This window comes from Nematolebias whitei, chromosome 12, assembly GCF_014905685.2.
Source record: "Nematolebias whitei isolate Nwh7 chromosome 12, NemWhi1, whole genome shotgun sequence".
Classification (NCBI taxonomy): domain Eukaryota; kingdom Metazoa; phylum Chordata; class Actinopteri; order Cyprinodontiformes; family Rivulidae; genus Nematolebias; species Nematolebias whitei.
The window spans coordinates 36,312,025-36,332,355 of record NC_056509.1 but is presented as its reverse complement, the minus strand read 5'-3'; the positions used below and the strand labels follow the sequence as shown (position 1 = coordinate 36,332,355).

The window sequence follows — 20,331 nt, the reverse complement described above, 5'->3', positions numbered from 1 at the left end:
TATAGTCACAAGAACTCAGTTTCAAGAGAGACCTGTTTGGGAGCAGATGGTGGGGGTTAAGGGCCTTGCTCAAGGGTCCAAAGTGGGGCAAATGAGGGTGGAGGCAGGTGTGGGTGTTTCACCTTTTCCACCCACATTTTGATGTTGTCAGTCCAGGGAGTTGAACCTGCAACTTTCCGATCACAGGCCCATCTTCTCTAACCTCTTCACCACCACTCCCCACATGTGCCAATGTCTCTTAAGTTTGTATTTTAGTAAAAAAAAAAAAATTCAGCTGTGGGTGTTTTGAAATTTTTTGTGTCCCTCAACGCTGTATGCTGTTGTTGTTTAATACACAAATACACAACACAAAAATGCAAATAAACAAATATTTGGAAAATGTCATAAAGTAAAGAAAAGCAAGTAAAGACTTGAACCTTTTGACTTTGTTTTTCTTGCTCTTTTCGTGTTTTGCATTCCTCCTCCATGGCTTTTTTCTCACCACTTGTCTTCTCATCCTTTTGAGTTGAAACCCTGAAGAAGATTTTAAAAAGTCAAAGCAGCTAAACAAGTTTCTGATAGTTACTACTGCGCATGCTCAGTGTCAGTATTTTGCACCCGTGTTTCAGCTGCGCTTTGAGCTCATATTGGGAGGACCTTTCACTATCACAAGCTAAAATGCCAGTGAAACAAATTTATATGTACGTTTGTATACATAAGTCAATTAAAAAAATATATTGTTAAGGACCAAAACAGTACTTGCACACTGACCATAGTTGAAAAACCTATACAGCAAATCTATTTGGGGTAAAGTGCACGAATACGCATGCGCATTAGTATCAGTAAAACGAGCAGTTAAGCAAAGCCGCTTATCTTTGCAATCTTAAAATTATTTTCGTTAGGAACTCTAACTTGTCAATGCTAAGCTAAAGGAAGCTAACCAATAACTTTACCTGTTTGTGCCATCTTTATCGGACAACACTGGTGGTTCTGGTTCTTCCTTAGCCACTTCCATACTGGCAAAATGTTCGATAAGAGCTACTGAGAAACTGAACCGTTGTAACGAGTCTCCACGAGCTGTCTGTCTGCTTGGTACGCGTTGCTATGGCGACAGAGCAACAAGAGGGCATCGAGTGATGCCTTCAAGGACCCTCGTAAACTGGACAAGATGCAAGGGAGGCTAATGGAAGTTTTTTTTTTTTTTTTTTTTTTTTGCAGTTCATGATCTTATCGCTTTTCGTACATGAATGAGATCACAATAACATGAAGGACAAGATTTAAGAAATAATACTGCAGCAAACTACGGATATGATCCATGTTGTTGTTACTACAAAGTTTCAGAATACTTACTGATATTTGTAAGATTTGTGTAGATATTTTCATTTCTGTTTTTAATGAGATGCAGTGATCATCTAACGGTGTAGCCATAAAAAAAAAGAATATTTGTCAGTGCACATTGCTGCACAAAAAACGAGCTTTGTCATGTGTCATGTATCATTTATCATGCCACAAAAACAACCCAATTCCCAGTGTGCTTTTTTTTTCTCTGATTTGATCTGTTTGCAATTGTGTACATAATATAGGTCATTTTTGTCACAAAAAAGCTTTTTTTGTATCTGTAGAGAACTGATTTCTAAGTAGTATGTGTGTTGTACATCACTTTAATTAATTAATTAATTAATCAATACAAAATTGTCATTCATTCAACCTTTATTTATACAGGTAAGGCCAACTGAGTCAGGGCTCATTTTCAAGAGAAACCTGTTTTAGACAGACGACATATAAAGTACAAAAAAACAATAAATAACAATAAAATGCCATTTAAATAAAAAGTAGTGTTTATAAATCAATAAAATCAAGGTGCCGTTATAAGTTATTAAGCGTGTTAAAGATAATCAAGGCATAGTGACATTAAAAAACTGCTGTACAATACATGGCTCATTGCTGCCATCTAGTGGCAATATAAAGTTTCTAAACATGCAGGTGGCAAAGGGATTTCCCTTAAAATGTCAAATAATAAATATTTCTTAACTTGGGTAAGTTATTTACATTACAGTATTAATGGTATATTTCAAAGCAATGGGTATTTTTTTCAGCTGTTCCTTTCTTCAGGGATCATAACAGCGAGCAAACCTGCAAACGAATTTGGCAATTGTTTTAAGCCAGATGTTTTTTGTGATGGAACCTGGGCTCAGACCTGCAGCCTCAACATTATGTGATCACAGCACAGATCACTGAGCAATCACAGCCCAGATACAAACATCTTATGTTTCTTAAAATAGTGTATACATCAATATTTAGTACCACAATAATCTGCCCCTGAGCACTTGCTTTTAAAAAACATAAAACTGACTTGAGGTGGCACTGCAACTCTGATCATAAGCACTGCAAAAACTAGTTGCTTCAGCAGAAGCAGCACAGGGACAAACACAAAGACTCACACGTGCATAATCTGAATCACTTAAATACACCACAAGAAGGAAAAATGTCTCCTCAAGCTGATAGCAAGATGGGGACAAACAAATAAACTCCCACATGGGTCAGATGTTCCTGCCCTGAAGAGCTACCCCCACCTTTGTTCACCCTAACCTCCTGGGGGGATCTCACCGCTCTTTTGCCCTCAAGTGGACTTGGCCGCTGCTGTATGGAGGACTGCTGAGCCATAAGGGACACAGGTCAGCCCAAAGGTTTCTGACATATGATCCAGCATCTGTGATGTCACCAACAGCTGACTTGTCATAAGACCTTTGAGAACAGAAGGAAGTGGAATGGGGGGGGGGGGGGGGTGTGTCTTTAGACCTCTTTGCCAGAGCGCTTAGTGCTTTTTGCATCAAGCAGCTGAGATTACAAACTGAATGACTGTGTGAGAGTGATTCCATAATCTTTTTAACACCATAAACCGGAGTTTAAAAGACTTTGACCCTGCTCACAGGTGTAAAATAAGTCTTATTAATTCTGAGCATGCCCTGTGTGTTTGTGTGTGGTGGTGGTGGGGGGGGGGGGGGTTCCAACTGCAGGCCCGTATGTTTATTCCTTCAACAAAGCATCATATTCATCGCTTTGGGGTTACAGGTGCATAATCTAAGCCGGACCTTTAGCCACTTACCTGACAGCTTAGAGTACAGATGGTGGACGTTGCACAACATTGGAAGTGCTAAAAGTTTCTTCACAAACTGGACAATTTTCTGCATTGGAACACTGGACATACTTTAAAGCAGCTGTCCCCAACAGTTTTTGAACCACAGATTGGTTTCATATTTTTCATTTAACCTTTATTTATACAGGTTAGCCTCACCGAGATACGAGGACTCATTTTCAAGAGGGACTAAACCACAGATAAGGTACACACAACAATAAACAACAATAGAATGCAAATACTGTAAAGTAAAAATAAAAAGCAGTGTTGTAAAACCAAACCTAAATCAAGGTGCTATACAAAACAAGGCAAAAGTACAAATAAACTAAAAACAGGAACATGTTTGCTTTGACTTTTCTATTGAACTTATCAGATGTTTTAAAATCCAAAATTAGTAAAAGAGTAGCTAAAAGTTAAACTTTGTAGAATAGTAGATAAAAAAACAGCAAAACAGTAGCTAAAAGATAGTTAGCTAAACAGGAGCTAAAAGCTTAAAACAGCAGAATAGTTGCTAAAACCTAAAATTAGTATAATAGCAAACTAAACAACCAAAACAATAGCTAAAAGTTGCCAAATATTATCTAAAACAAGCAGAATGATAGCTAAAAAATTTAATTCAGCAGATAGAAGACAAATTATCAAAAAGGCAGCTGAAAGCAAACATCATCAAAACCATTGCTACAACTTAGAACTATAGCAGAACAATAGCTAAAAGCTAAAATGTGTCAGAGTAAAATTATGGATTTAAAAGAGAACAAAGTTTTTCTAGGCTTTGAAAAGATCTGAACACGTTTCTGCAGGAAAAAATGTAAATGTCTGTAAATAATTCATACAATATAAAGGTTTTAAATACCAAAATCACTTGCAATGTCTTGAACAAGCTGAATGTTTTCATATGAAAAAGGCTTAAATAGCTGTAAATATGTTGAAGATGTCAAAAGTCCAAAGGAAAAAATCATAAGATACTATAAACAGGAAAACAATGGTGTGAACGCTGACTCAGCATTTACACAAATAACTGACTGAGGCAAGCACAGGAACAATGAGCAAACAAAAGAAGTAATTTTTCTACAAAACGTCCTCATATAAAAATATTTAAATAGATTTTTGTTAAACAGCTTTTGTGTCCCAGTAGCAAATAGTCCAATGACAGGTCTGGTCCTTGGCCCAGAGGTTGGAAACGTCTGCTTTAAAGAATACAAAAGACTGGAGGGTGATTGCAGAGGACAGCTGAAAATACAGAGGCATTTAGTCTCGAGGAGGCAATGACCCTGTCAAAAAAAATGTAAAAAAAACGACAAAATATTTATTAAATGGGATTTAATAAATGAAAACAGAAAGTTTGGTACAAATAAGTACAGCATCCTTCTGCTACTTCAAGCATAGCCTTGTTTCAAGGTAGTTTGAGCCAAAGGATGTTTTTTAAATTTCCCATCTGCAAACAGGAGCATAAGAAAACATTTGTCTCTAAATCTTTAACCGCATCACTGTAACTTTAAACCTTAATGTGAGAAAAAGCAGCCTTAAGCATGCAAAAATACAAAGGAGCTACAGCCAGGAGATTAAAATGCATCTGCATGTTGAATGTCTAGTTCTTGTTGAAGATAAAACCAGCTCAAGGCCTGTGCAGAAAAAGCCTCTTATGCCTTTTTCACTCATTTTCAGGAACTTGCATCGTTTTTTCGGTTTGATGTTAAATTTCAACAATCAGCTCAGCTTTAGCCATCAGAGTTCCCTCCTGAGCTTTAAATAAGCCCAGTCAACACATTTTCTTAAAACAAATAGGCATTTTATGGTCTATAAGGATGTATTCATGATTTTTTTTTGTGTGCACAAAATGGATTTTGTTTTTATCAGCAACTACTCTAGTTGAAGAAGGCTGTTACTAATCACCGACTTAAATGAATAAAAAGCTGGAATTTAGATGCATCACTTTCAGACCAATGCCATTTAGGTGAAATGCAGTAAGTGCATCGATTTCAGGATTAGCACTATGCTATAACTTAATCTGCACAAGCCATGTTTGTAAATTAATGTATGGTTTTTGCACATTTTGCTGGTTGTTTTCGCCGTTCTTGTTTGTTTTGTGAGGTGCAGCACTTAAAAAAAAAAAAAATTGTAGTCCATGTAAAACCAGGTAAAGTCCAAATCAGGATACAAGTCTTTTTTTTTTTAAATCACAAGTTCTTTTGACAACAATCACCACACTTACAGAGGAGTTATTCTTGTTCTCAGTCTTTGCTAATCAGAGCTCTTTGTGAGTGGATTAGTTGTATAATAATAATTTGGATGGTATTAGACTATAATTAGTGTTGTTTTTTTCATGTATTAAAGTTAGTTTAGCAACAATGCTTCCTCCGTAATCAGACTGTTATAATATATCAATAAAAATTATGATGCCTTCGTTTCCACTCAGCATTGTGAAAGACAAACATCCAGTTAAGGGGACAATTTATCCATTATCTTTACCTGATTGTTCCTTTATGGGCTGTGGGGGTCACTGGTGCTCATATCCTGCAGTCACTGTGCAAGAGGTGGGGGACAGGTCGCAAGGTCATCACAGGGACACACAGAGGCATGTTTTTGGTTTGTGGGGGGAAACCATTCTTGCATGCAAGGAGAGAACATGCAAACTCCACACAGAAAGGCCCCTATTAGGAACTGACGGATCCAAATATTACTTCAAGTATCAAGTCTTTTTCTAAGTCCATCAGAAGTCTCCATCACGTGTCAGCATTTACTGCTTTATCCCTACGCTGGAGGTTTTCTTGACTTTCACCCCCTGCTTACAGAGCCGGTGTGCCTCCGGTAAGCAGCGAGGCTTAACGGGAATCAAAGCTGTCATTCTTGAGAGCACAGCTCAACACACTTCTGTCCAGCACTGCAAAAGCCTGAGTGTTCAGCCACTCTGCTGGCAGCAGCTGCATCATATGCTGGCAGCAGCTGCATCATATGACTCTGCATGTCTGTTAATACTCCTATAATGACTGGCCATGGCTGCACGCCATAAGACCAAAAAGCCAAAGGAGTTTAACGGATATGTTGCTGCGATTATTCGGCCAAGTATCTTTATCCCACATTCAGATTAGCAGCTAATGACGAAAGAGTAAAAAAAGGTTGGTTGCAAGAAACTCAAGGCCACCTGAGGGAAGAAAGCTCAAAGTCCAACTGAAGAAATTACATTTCCTGAGAAAATGCAATGTGAATGCTTATTGCAGAAGAACTTGCTGAAAAACAGCTGAAATTAGCTATAAAATATGCTGAAATGTAGCTGAAATGAAAGAACAAGCCTAAATTAGCAGAAGAAAGTAGAAAGAACAGGTTTGATGAATTAGGTTTAAAAAGCAGAAATGAGCATTAAAAAATAGGAAATCAGCTAAAAAAAAAAGATTAAATTAGCACCAAAGAAAACGTCTAAAAAGTAGCCGAAAACGCAGAAAGAAGCTTAACATACAAGAAGGAAGTGGAAACAGCTGAAAGGAGCTAAAAAATGTGGAATTAGCTGAAAAAGCTAAAATATGCATACAAACGGCAAATAGCTGAAATAGCAGAAAAAGCTGACACTATCTGAAACAAGCGGAAAGTGGCCTAGCTGAAATGATCAAAAAGAATTAGGCTGAAAGTAGCAGAAATTACATGAAAAACTTGAATTTATCTGAAAACAGCTGAAATTACCTATAAAAAATTTCTAAAAACCTTGTTGAAAAGGTAAAACAAGCTTAAATTAGCAGAAGAAGAACATGTTTGGCCATTTAGGCTGAAAGAAGCAGAAATAAGCAGAAAATGTAGAAATTATCTGAAAAAGTTGAAATTAGCAAAAAGCATCTGAAAAGTAGCTAAAAAGGCAGAAAAAAGCTGAAATTACAAGAAGGAAATGGAGAGAACATTTTTGCTGAATTAGGCTGAAAAAAGTTTAAATGAGTGCAAAAAATGCGGAATTAGCTGAAAAACCTTAAAGTAGCATAAAAACAGCTAAAGTAGCTAAAATAGAAAAAGCTGAAGCTTGCAAAAATAAGCTGAATGGAGCATAACAAGCTGAAATTAGCAGAAAGATGTTAGATGAAACACAAAAATGTTGTACTGGTAGTTAGCAGAAAGAACCTGAAAGGTTCACAAAAAACAGCTGAAAATGGCTGAAAAAATACATCGATTTGCACATGGAAGCTGAAAGAATTTGAACCAGAACAAAACATGAAAGGAGCAGTAAAATGTTTTAAACTGATTTAAAGATACGAAGGATGTAAAATGAGATTTTCTATGAGGACAAAATGGCAGAAAAGGCTAAATATTTCAAAAATGTAAGTTGCATCAACACAAAAGTCATAGCAAGAATGTCCTGAAAGAGCTGAATGTTTTGATTTATAATTTGTTGAAATAGCTCGAAAACTGCGGGACGAGAATCGCGTCAAAAGACGTACAGAAGAAAAATGGATCACAATAGTGTGAATGCTTCATAAACATTCACACAATAAAACATAAAGGTCTGCTGTCACAGTGCAGCAGCGTAAAAACTTCATCAATATTACACGCGACATTTAAATCATTACCGCTCAAAACGATGTTTGCACTTAAATTAAAACACGAGCGACCGCACCTTGTTCATAATACTAAATGATTTATTTGCATTCAAAATAAAGATTGACATTACTCCAGAGCACATTTATCAGCCCGCTCACTCCTAGAAAAGATTTTACACAGAACGCTTAACAAATTAAGTTAAATATCAGTGGAAAATGACAACGAAACACATTAAAAGCTTTATGCAACCGCAAAAAAAAGAAAGAAAGAAAGAAAAAACTAACTGGAAAACAGGTAACATCACAGTGTGGTACTTTGGAGTGCTCTTACATTGTGTGTAATGTCTTTATTTACTCCCCCACAGCAGCAGTGTGCACCCCTCCTTCTTACAGCAGTTACATGTCACCACTAATGGACATCAAGTGCTTCCTTTTTGCAGCTCTCTTCTGGACATACATTAGAGACAGAAAACCCATTTCTCCATCCATAAATAGAGCATATACGAACACACACACGCACACACGCACACACACACACACTGCATTCAAAGCAGTCGCTCTACAGTGACAGCAGGATGTGGTTAACAACCTGTAGATAGTTAACAAGTTAGAACAGGATGGAAAGGCCAACCTGGAAAAATACTGTGCAGAAATATTAACATCTATCTGATTAGTAATTTGTAAAGTTAGAGGCATGGTGATTCCAAAAACAAAACCTGCTTCTATAAATAATTGTGCAAGTTTAAACTTAATTAACTTAAACACAATGATAAGATCTTCAAGAAAATCTCATTTGCACACATTTCAGTTTAAAGTTTCCTAATGTGTCCGAATTCAGAGAATTAAATAGGAAAATTTGCATAACTCTCCATCATTATAAATTCAAAATTGGATACACAATTATTATAAATTACTTTTAATCTATAATAAACAAACAAAAAGCTTCCCGGTGATAAACAATTTTCTTATCTGACTTTGAAGACAGAAACGTTGAGAAATACCCTTGAAATGACGTTAATGAACCCCAAACCTGTTTAGTGCATTATGAAGTGGTTTTATGAAAAGATACTTTGAACACTGATCAAGATGAACTGCTGTCGAGTCCTTTACGTAAAAGCCCTCAGGAATAAGGTGGTGCGATGGCATAAAGAACGTTCAATCCTCCTCAGCTCTGTTTGTCCTGAATGTGGATCAGATTGGTGGAGGACTTTGCTCGCTTGGCTGAAAAGAGAGAGAACAATAAATTTCTGAAGAGATCAGAAGTTTGTGAAAATAACGCAAATTAAGTTTGTGACTGATGCAACTCAATTTATTGTTGCACAAGTTGTTTGTGCATTATTCAAAAGCACAAAAAGTCACTCTGTCCATAATGATAGAGGAAGCCCACCCAGTGCCCAGAGGGGCACCAGTATTAACAGTATCATTTTCAATATTAAAACTTGGATTGGAAAGAAAATGATAAAGACCAGTTTCTTGCTGCTTTGACCTTATAACCATATCGACTATGGCTGGGAGAACTTGTATTTTAGAAGAAGATAAAACAAACATAACTGACTGACTCAGAATCAGGTACTGGATCAGATCCATTATGCTTCACATTAGTACAAAAGTGCAGAACTTAAAGCCATGAGAAAACTGGAAAGGTAATGAAGAGTGCTACTTAGCTAGGGGAATGGTTGTGTAGCATGCAAAATGTTGTGCAGAGCAAAAACAAGAATTTATTTTTAAGCCCATGTGACCATGTTGACAAAGAACCACAGTCACGTTGAACAGAGTAAAATCCCAATGCTTAGTAAAATAATGACCAAATTTATATTTGTAAACCTGCAACTGGTTCATTTTCATACATTATTTAAATCATTCCTTAATTAATCAACAACTGTTGCTTCTAAACCATCAAAACCAGTACTGGACTCAACTCCTTAAACATTCTTAGTGGAATGACTCTTTCTTACCACCAAGTTCAGTCAGATTAATGTATCAATGAGCCAAGTACCACACGATTTGTAGGTTGCTATTATCCAACAAACTCATATCTCATCTGGAAGTTTTAGCCAATTATAGATTTACATCCAACCTTTTTAAAAGCCTGAGTCACCCAAAATTTTGCTTTAAAACAAATAATTGCCCCTTTAAACAACATCTGCATGTGATGTGACCCCATGTTAAAAATGTTAACGTTACAAGAACAACTTTCCTCCACCTGTGTAATATATTTTCCTAACAGAGTACTTGGCTTTCAGACTGCAGGTTTACTTGTGGTTCCTAGAGTTTCCAAAAGCAGAATGGGAGGCAGAGCGTTCAGTTATCAGGCTCCTCTCTTGTGGAACCAACTTCCAGTTTCTGTCCGTGAGGCTGACACATTGTCTATTTGTAAGATTAGACTTAAGTCTTTCCTTTTTGATAAATCATGTAGTTAGTGTTAATTTGGGTTTCCTGAGCTATCCCTTAGTTATGCTGCTATAGGCTTAGACTGCTGGAGGACAAACTGACCACATTTCCTCACTCTGCTTCTGTCTTTACTTGCTCTACCTGTTTTGTATTTATTATTTCTATCCTTAACAGTTTTTTTTCTCTTTCCTCCAACTGAAAGATCACCTGGACCTGCCATTCTGTGTTCGTTTCTGCTTCCCGTCTTCTCCAACCCCAGCCGGTCGAAGCAGATGGCCACTCGTCCTGAGCCTGGTTCTGCTGGAGGTTTCGTCCTTTTAAAAAGGGAGTTTTTCCTTTCCACTGTTGCTACTGTGCTTACTCAGGATGGGAGACTGTGACGAAGTGAAGATTCAACACAATCTGCTGCTTCCTGAGATAGATGACTTTTACTAAATGGCTCTTTATATGTATGTGAATGTTTCTGTGCAGTGCCCTGAGACGACTTCTGTTGTGACTTGATGCTATAGAAATAAAGTAAATTGAATTGAATCTGTATTACTTAAAGGATAAATATTGTCGCAGCAGATTAGACCTGGTACATTTAGGCTGTATGTGGTATTAATGTGTCTTTTGTAGAAGGAATTGATATCCTACATGTCTTACTATAAAATATCTCCTTTTCCAAAATCTAGATTTAATTAATAAATATTCATAGTTAGTTACATCATTTACACAAACAAAACTGATGAACACAGTCTAAGCTTACTTATCTGCACCTTTTTATTATTATTTCTTAAATATATTTAAATCTGTAAACTAAACATCAGATTAAATCCTTATAATATAAAGACAAAAAATGAACCTATAAAATAAGGATACCTTTGGAAGTACAGGACTGCTGATTCTTTGATGCAAATAACACCAATAAAATATATTTTATTTAACTTTAGTCAGTTGGCATTCCTACACATCTGCACGGTACGGTTTAGCTCATTTATTATCATCATTGCATTACTTCAATCACTTGTAAATAATAAATATGCTAGAAATAGGCAGCCAAAACACGTGCCTCAAAAATTATTTTTAATCTGAGAAGTTATTTTCAGATTATTTAAAGTCATTCACTCACACACACAAGCATAATGCATAAATCCTTAAACCTCCATTATCCATCACAGTCCATCAAACCCCCTCTCTTGACAAAGACCTCAATCCCTGTCAAAAAAAATCTGTGTGTGTGTGTGTGTGTGTGTGTGTGTGTGTGTGTGTGTGTGCGTATGTGTGTGTGTGTGTGTTAATGGGTGAATTAAGCTGGTTACTCACGGTGTATGAGCTTGCGTTTCTTTTGTTCAGAGTGAAGGAAGTTGCTCAAGTAGAAGATGATGGGCAGAAAGAGCATGAAGCTGGACACAGCGATGACAGGCACCGTCTCCTCGCGGGGGAAGGAACAGTTGAAGGTTTTACTCCAAAGCCTGCGGGTCATATTCATCTGAAACAAGGCGATGATTCAGTCAAAACTCAAACGTTAGAAAAAAAAATAAAATTGTTGTACACATCTCCATTCCTGACTTACGTACCGCATCCTCTAAGTCAATACACAGAGTTTGGTTCTGCTCCTTTTGGCCGTACAGGTCATTCAGGCTCTTGTATAAGCTTTTACAGTTGGTGCACAGATCTGTCAGGTTTCCCTGCATGGAAAAGTGAAAGACAGCCGTCAAGGGTTAATTTCATAAATAAATAAATCTCATCGACAGATGTCAACACACAGTCATCATACCTGTTTATACTTCTCAAAACAAGTGATAGTTTGATTGAGAATGTCCAAAAAGTGCAGCGTATCATTGCTCAGGCTCTGGTACCCATCAGAGACACAGTCTGCACAAGAGGAGGAAAATATATCAATTGGATAAACAGCTGAAAGGTGCCTAATGTTACTGTATGGAATGGAATTAGTCCTTTTGGTAGTTGAAAGCGGTTGTGCCCTAAATGACCCAAAAATGAAATAAACTACTTGGAAGAAAAATGCAAAATGTCAAATTTCAAAGAAAAGGATGCTAAAACTATTCATTATTCATTTGATGTTCAAACAAATCCATGGTGTATCCCAAATACCTCAATTCTTACATATATTCTTAACAATTCACAGACTTTCTAAGTTCATAATGATAGTTAAAATGAATTTATTAAGGACCTGGACTGTGGTTGTGGAAAACTCAAAGACAAGATCTGTAATTTTTATTTTTTTTTGGAAGAAATGCATATAGCAAACAGTCGTAAATTCTTATGTTTTAAACTAATATTATTTATCAAAATGACAGCGTTATGGTCGTTTTGGTCTAACTTTGCAAATGACGTTATACAAGATCTCACATTCAGAGTATGTGTTGGGAATGACTCTCTGCTACTACAACATTAAATTGTACATCAATATCTCTAACATTTACCTAGTTATAGCCATTTTTGTGTTGGCTAAGCTTAGGCCTGTCGCAATAAACAATAAATCAATTAATCGCACAATAAATGAAAATTATCGACCTCATTTTCATTTATCCGCTTTATCGTTTCTTCGTGTCTCTCTCTTTCTACTGAAGACACTGGATGACAAAAGGCTCAACTCCGGTGCTTTTCATTGACCCCTCCCTTTCTCTTGTTTTCTCTTTTCTTTAAAATCTGTTTTAATCATCCAAAATTGCATTTTTGGATCGTTAAAGCAGCTAAGCTGAGAAGCTAAGCTAGTAGCTAAGCTAACAGGCCGACCTCGGGAAAAAACCTCTGTCTTGTCGAGCTCCAAAATTCACGGTTGAAACCTGTGCCTTCGAGTAAAAAGTTGTTTTTTTCTCTACAACAAGAAGCTGAGAACTTGTTTACTGATTTTATTAAAAGCTTTGTGTGAAAAATGCTATGCTAAAGAGCTCAAACCACACCGAGCGTCCGCCATTTTGAGAACCAAAAAAAAAGGAAAGAGAGACAGCCCATGTCACATCAAGGGGCCTCCCTGCCATTTTTCTTGACGAGACACGCTGCTCGCTCCCTCACTATCCATCCTTTGGTTCAAACTGTCTTAAACTGCCATCCAGTGGTCAAAAAAGGTAATACAACAAAATAAATTAACCAACATTTCTTATTAAATTTCACAATAATTATAAATTATTGTCAAATTTCAAACAATATTATCGTTTATCGCAATAATTTCTGAGACAATTAATCGCCTAGCAAAATGTGTTATCGTGACAGGCCTAGCTAAGCTTGACTAGCTGTGACAGCCTTGAACTAGACTAACTCCAATAACAACTTTCTGAAGATTTCAATAAAATCCATCCAGTGGTTCATGAGATATTTTGCTAACAGACAAAAGCATTGGTTGACACTAACAGTTAATGGTGAAATTTTAAGCAAGAGGTCTTGCACAATGTGTTAGCACTCAGAGGATGACTTAGGGTGTTTCTCAGCTACTACCACACCAAATCTTAGCTAAATCTCTGGAAAATTAAAAGTTTGAAGATTAAAAATCAGCTTGTAGGTCAGATGCATATGATGAAGTTATCAACGTTTCATTTTTAACTGGTTATGAGGACAGCTGGAAGGTTCAGCCAGTAACATCCAATCACATGTTTAAGAGACTATGCTGCTCACTTTGAAAGACGTGTTGTTTTTAATGACACACACATTTACATGAAACCTTGTTAGTCTAAGTGGAGGACTTACGGGAGCAGACTGATTTTTCCCAAATGTCTTGTAGGCCACTGAACAGCATGTAAACAAGCATCAGCCGATCACTGCGCAGTAGGCTGTCTCTGCAGCTCACATTGCCAGGACCCATCTGTAGCAACACAGGAAAAATCACTATAGCAAGACGATTTTTTATTTATGAGTAAGCCAAGCTCTTCAATGTATACATCTTTATTTCCTCCTAGTTAAAGTAAACATTTCAGCTTTCCAGAATACAGTTCTTTCTATCTGCAATTAACATGTTGGATATCTCAAACATTATTATTCCTTGAAAATGCATTACTTTTCTAATGTATTTGTACTAGACCTTCAACTGTATAAAATGTTAATTCCAGAACTAAAGCATGTTTTAGGGATATTTTGCACTGAAAGTCCAATTTATATGAGTGGGGTAAAGGAATGTCAGCAATGTTTCCATCTATGTAGAAAACACATTAATGATGAACCAGCCTGTTTTGTGCACTCAACAAAAACACATATGAAGCTGGTTTTACCCATTTTTATGGGTCTGTCTAGCTTTACACTGATCCTGTCTCCATCTGAGCAGAAACTGAGTAGGATCAGGGGGAAAAAGTTTAGATAATATTTTAGTCAAGCTAAACATGCTTTTTTTCTGGGAATACTCTCTATCACTTCATCCAGATTCTTCCTAAATGTATCTTTCTCCTCTACAGCACATCCAACCTGTGGAGCATAACCACTGACATTTAGAATGAGAACTTCTACTTCTACGTTCAGTTACATCACTCTATCTGACACTCTTTTCACCTCTACTACATTCTTTGCCAACTCCTCCTTCAGAACCACCCCTACTCCATTTCTCTTTCTATCCACACCATGGTAAACCAGTTAAAAATCTGCTCTGATGCTGCGAGCCTTGCTGCCCTTCCACTTGGTCTCTTGGATACATAAAACATCTACCTTCCTTCTCTGCATCATGTCAGACATCTCTCTACCTTTGCCTGTCATTGTCCCCACATTTCGAGTTGTAACCCTCAGTCCTACATCCTTGACTTTCCTCTTCTCCCTCTGTCTCCTGTCACATTTCCCTTTTTGTGGTCTTTGACAGTTTTGAAAGTTTCCAAACAGGCATGTCTTCAGAAATAAATGTTTTCTATCCTAATACCCTAATAATTTGGCAGTATGGCAGTCATTAGCACTGTTGCCTCACAGCAGGAAGGTCCTGCATTCAATCCCCGGGTTGTACCCCAGGGGGTCTTTCTGTGAGGAGTGAATGTTTGCATGAGTTTTCTCCGGGTACTCCGGTTTCCTCCGTCAGTCCAAAAACATGAATGTTAGGCTGCCTTAAGGTCCAGGCCTCCCTTGCACAACAGATCTGTGATCTCAGCGGGATTTGCCTGGTTAAATAAAAGGTTAATAAATAAATAAAATAATTTTATTTTAAATTAACCATTGTTCTCTCCAGGAAATCCCTTTGTATGTTTGGCATCATTGTGAAGTTTAGGCATTCCCCTTCTTAAATATAGGGCTGGAACTCCAGATGAGCTCATTGTAGACTAATAAAGATCTGGTTTTCAAATCGGCACTCTCGTAAACACAACTAGCTGCTATTGCTGGCCAGGTGACAAATCCACCAAATTTCAATAAACTACATATCAGTTGTACACACAAGTGATTTGCTCACTGCTCATTCCTTATTGTCATGGCATAGGTTTGTGCATTAAATGTTTGATACTTTTAAAAACTTCCTCAAAACTGACCCTATATATGGTTTAACAGTCTGCCTTAAATTCCCTACGTGGTTTTATTATTGAATGTGACTTTATGATTTTTATACGCCTGTCTTAAGATGATATTATGTTATGAAGCTGTCTGTCGTTCTGAACAATTTCTTGTCTGAGCACTAACTAGCTCCTTAGATAAATACCATTCTTAGTTGACTTTTTATGTATGTGAATGTTTCTGTGCCCTGAGACGACTTCTGCTGTGATTTGGCGCTATATAAATAAACTGAATTGAAATTGAATTAGACTGATAACTACCTGATAACTCATGGGATGATGTCAATAGAAATATCTTGTTTTATACGGCATCTTGATTTGACTGCGTTTATAACTCCTTTTATTTGATTTTAATTGCTTTTTGTTGAATTATTGTTGTCTGTACTTTATATTTTATCTATCAAAAAGAGGCCTCTCTGGAAAAATAGTCCTTGTGACTCAACGGGACTAACCTGTATAAATAAAAGTTGAATGAATCAGAATGGAGAATATTCTTGTGCAAATTTGAAATGTGTCCATTTGGAAAAACTGTTTATGCTTTAGTGTGTGTTGTAGAGTGCATTTGCTGAACTTGTGGTATGCTTGTGGATCTTGAACACTCATGTGAATACTTGACTTACTTATGTTTGTACAGATCAACTACAATAACTCAAACAGATTGAAACTGATAGCGAGACTGAAGCAAAAGTCGTGTTTCCTGAAATTTCACACACACACACACACACACACACACACACACAACTCGTGACTGAGCTAGTAGCTCATGACACTTTGTGTACGTACGTCAGACACTTTTATGAAAGCTCAATTGAGACACTTCAAAAACTAAATCATAGAAGATCCTCGTAACTTTGTAAAAAAAAAAAAAAAAACTCGCCTGGTTTGATGAGATGTTTGTGTAGATCTCGACAAGGCTGCCATAGCCGGAGAAGCAGTTCTGGCAGGCTTTAACGGGTCGAGCAGCAGGAACCAGGCAGTTCACATAATCTACGTACCGCCGACCGAACACGAGGAGCAGCTCGCTGCAGTACTCACTGATTTCCAAGTCTTCCGGGAAGGAAGAAAGCAAAGTCAAGGAGAACGTAGAGCCCAAAGCAGGCTTAAATACAGGAGGAGAGTTGGCAATGGGGACAGAGCCAGGAGGGCTCAGATTGGAAACTTGTTTCAGATCTGAGGCGGTCACGTTTACTGGGTCACTTACCGCGACACTGCAACAATTTAACACTAAAAGTACAAAAAACAGACCGTTTATCTGAAGCAACATGACGGAAAACTGAGTTTGTTGCAGTTTTGCTCTGGCTGCTAACACAAACAACTCATGACTTCCTTGTTTTCAACCAACGTGATCATGTGACTGAGCGAAATCTCGCGAGAATACGGTATAACGTGACCCTCCACGAGAACAGCCTAACGTTTAAACTGTATCAGTTAGTTTCATTCATAAAGTTCACTATATTTTCAAGCCTTTTTTTTTTTTTTTTTTTTTTTTAGATATTTAGGCTTTTAATATTTTGTTTAGGTTATTTTATAAACTGTTTTTCTTTTTTATTCTGATGATATTGGAAGCTAGCCTACTATGAAGAAAACAGTTCTGTCAAGTCATCTTAACCAGAAAAATGAACTTTTATTAAGCAATAAATGTATTATCACAACAGTTACAGTACACAGAACAGGCTGTATGAAGAGAAAATAATAAGGTTATTTGAATTTTGAAAATTATCTATAACCCAAATTATTTTTAGCTCCTCTTGCTGGCCTGCTGCCAGTTAACCTAATTAATTGCGAAATACTCCTTCAGTTGTTTCACATTTGAAACCACTTACTTTTACAGTATTTTGTTGTTCTTGTCTCAAGATACTGAGATAACTTTGTGCTATCATTTTTAATTTCTACTTGATTTATTTTTTTTATTTTTAATATTTGGAACAATGTCAGCATTTGATGTTTATTTCCATTGGGTTTATGCGATTTGCAAATCATTGCATTCTGTTTGTATTTACATTTTATGCATTGTCCCAAGATTTTTTTTTTGTTTGGAGTTCTATCCATCCATCCATCCATCCATCCATCCATTGGTCCCTACCTACAGCTTCAGTGAAGGGGAAGAGAGTATGTAATTGTACATGCCTGTTGGAAACAGATAGCCCTTCCTCCTGCTCTCCTCGTTATTTGCGAGTTCTTGACACCATACAATTTTGCAATGTGCACTCGGCACGGTGCAAATAATCACAGAGTCAAGGTAAACGATTTGGGCTCCAATCCTGATTGAGATAATTGTCAAAAAACCCTTGAATCAAGCAACTGCAGTCAATGGCCGTTAATGTGAAATTAGTGGCTCTTGATAACTTGCAGACCGCATCAATTCTGCAGTCATCAGAGCCTAATGAAAATAAGCGGTGAGAGGATGCTCGCTGCATCCACGGCCCATTCTGGTGCCTGCGTTTAACTCTTCTGATAATTCTGGCCCCTGATGCTCCCTTTGCTGCACATGACACCAGCAGCTCATTAACTCTTCTTCTCTTGACCAGAGTTCACCTAATTGTTCAGATGTTTCTCACTCCTTTATATTTCCTTGCATTGGTCTCATAAAAAGAAGTGATTGCAAAGTAACTCTTAATGGTCTTTGTGGTTTTATTGCAGTTTAGTTACACACCTCAGCTTTCACAAAACGTACAGTATAACTTTCAAAGACAGCACGGACAGAAACAGTTTGGTTGTTTTAGTTGTAGTATTTAAAATCTCTGCTAATTTTAAAGATTTACATGTCTTTTATTTTTTCAGTATTCATCAGGTCACCAAGCAGAAACTGACATTTGTCACTATTTGACATGAGCAATACGCCTTCATTAGCATGGAATAGATAAAGCGAGGACAAAAATCACTAATTAAGTCCATAAATTAGAGGGTGTGATGATGAGAGCTCTTCAGGGGCTCTGCCTACAAAGCTCTTCATGATTTAGAGCACAAAAAAGATGCCGCCATTGGTCACTTTAGAAGGAGACAGAAGACAGTAGCTAGAGAACCCAACAAGTCTCCAAATTCCAGGATTAAGAATATACATGCAAAAGAGGAACTATCTTTTACTGAATATTTATGAAAGAAAAAAGAAATTATTCAAAAGAAAACATTGAAATGCATTTAACATAAATAAATAACTTATTATAAGCGGAAGTATATGCACAATACAACTAAATGATGCCTTATACGTCACCCCCCAGCCCACCCCCAAATATACAAAAAGTATCAGAAGCAAAAGCTCAACTTAAGCAAGGGCATCAGAAGCATCTGTAATGTGTGTGTGTGTGTGTGTGGGGGGGGAGGTGTATGTACGAATGTACGCACCAATGTGCAAAAAAATGTACACTAGTGAACAAACAAGCAACATTTCACCTAGATTTCCTTACTTTAAATCCACACATTTAAAGCACATTTCTCACCATATTGTGCAAAGTGGTTTTTAAAGACATTTTAATTTTAATTTTAATGCACTTTAACACACAGCCTCAGATCAACACTATTTGTGCTATTGACCCTCCGTACCCAGGGCATGAAGTAGAACTAGGCACTTTCTTGCATCGGGCCAGCCGACCCCCGACGCTGCGATGATCACCAACACGTAGTTTTCAAACATTTTTAGCCATGTTGGAAATGCTATCGCTGGTTCCCCACGCCATGGCATGAATGGAGCAGTAAAGGCACAGAAATAGACATCCTAGTCGCCAACGTTGTGGTGTTGCAAGATTGAATTAATGGATAAATAAGCAGACACGTGAATCAGCTTCTGTACTTTCACTTTCTCTGTCACTCTGCATACAGCATCTTTTAAGATACAGGGTGTGTCCGCTGAATTGGGACACACCCACAGAGAAGAAACACTGCAAGCTGCTGAAATGGAGGTAACTAGGAAAACCTGGAGTGGATTCCTAGTGGTTTGAGTATTCTCCTATTAATCAAGTGGAATGGATATGTTCAAGAAGAAAGAGAAACTGCAGATTGAACTAATCTCCTGATGCATGCTCTAACTTGATGCATGCTTGAACTAATGTTTCAAGGTAAATGTGGGGGGCAGTGTTGCCAGGTGTACGATAATTATCGTATTTGTACGACAATTTTGCCCTCTGTACGATGTACGATCAATAATCCTAAAAAAGACCAAATATATGATCATTTGACCATTCCGTGAATGTGTGGTTGTAATCGGTTGTCATCAGCCTCTCGCAACTGTTTGTCCAAGTGTTTTTGTGAACCCTGAAGGCATCCGTGTCCGCAAACAGATGCACGATTCCAGTCATGCTTTTCTAAATGTTACCTACGAGTGACGTGTATGCGTTTACCTCAGAACAACGGCCATGATTGGCTGAATAGTCTGCTGCACCCGCCCCATGAGTGTGGAAAAGAAAAAAAGAAGAGAAGAAGAAGCAGAGCCAGTCTGGAAGCGGACCCATCACTACTATAGTGCATCAATAGATTTGTTATTTTGGTTATGACGGGTGTACAATAATTTCCCTCAAAATATGATAATTTTATGTCTCTAGTACGATAATCCTACATTTCTCACCTGGCAACACTGGTGGGGGGGGGGGGGTCCAAATGAATGTTATTTGAATTTTGGGAGGACACGTCCCCTTCACATATAATGGTTGCAACGCCTATGAATTTAAGTATCGGTAACATATGCATTTTGTTTTAAGTACAGTTTAAGAACACGACAATAACTGGAGCGTTAATGGAAGCATATTAAAGGAAACACAAGGTTTTCTGCTTTTGTACTCATTCTTTGATCTTTGTAATTTGGTGAGAATTTGGTTCATTAGTGAAAATGAAATTAGTAATTTTCTTGCTCAAAAAGAAACCC

At 37.4% G+C, this 20,331-nt stretch overlaps 2 protein-coding genes across 2 annotated transcripts in view; both read right to left on the bottom strand.

The window, feature by feature from the left end:
• Positions 1 to 1,006, bottom strand: part of drc1 (dynein regulatory complex subunit 1 homolog (Chlamydomonas)) — a 9,217-nt gene extending 8,211 nt beyond the window's left edge. The window contains exons 1-2 of the mRNA XM_037685508.1: positions 933 to 1,006; positions 417 to 513 (exon numbers count right to left, since the gene is read on the bottom strand). Coding sequence (XP_037541436.1) covers positions 417 to 513; positions 933 to 994 — 159 coding nt within the window. The 5' untranslated portion in view covers positions 995 to 1,006. The remainder of the gene's footprint in view (positions 1 to 416; positions 514 to 932) is intronic.
• Positions 1,007 to 8,463: 7,457 nt separating this feature from the next.
• Positions 8,464 to 16,771, bottom strand: ostm1 (osteoclastogenesis associated transmembrane protein 1). The gene is made up of 6 exons (XM_037685507.1): positions 16,354 to 16,771; positions 13,711 to 13,825; positions 11,783 to 11,880; positions 11,583 to 11,693; positions 11,329 to 11,494; positions 8,464 to 8,853 (listed from the first exon to the last, which is right to left on the bottom strand). Exons 1-6 carry the CDS (start codon positions 16,738 to 16,740, stop codon positions 8,798 to 8,800), a joined length of 933 nt encoding a protein of 310 aa, XP_037541435.1. The 5' UTR covers positions 16,741 to 16,771; the 3' UTR covers positions 8,464 to 8,797.
• Between the last annotated feature and the right edge of the window lie 3,560 nt (positions 16,772 to 20,331).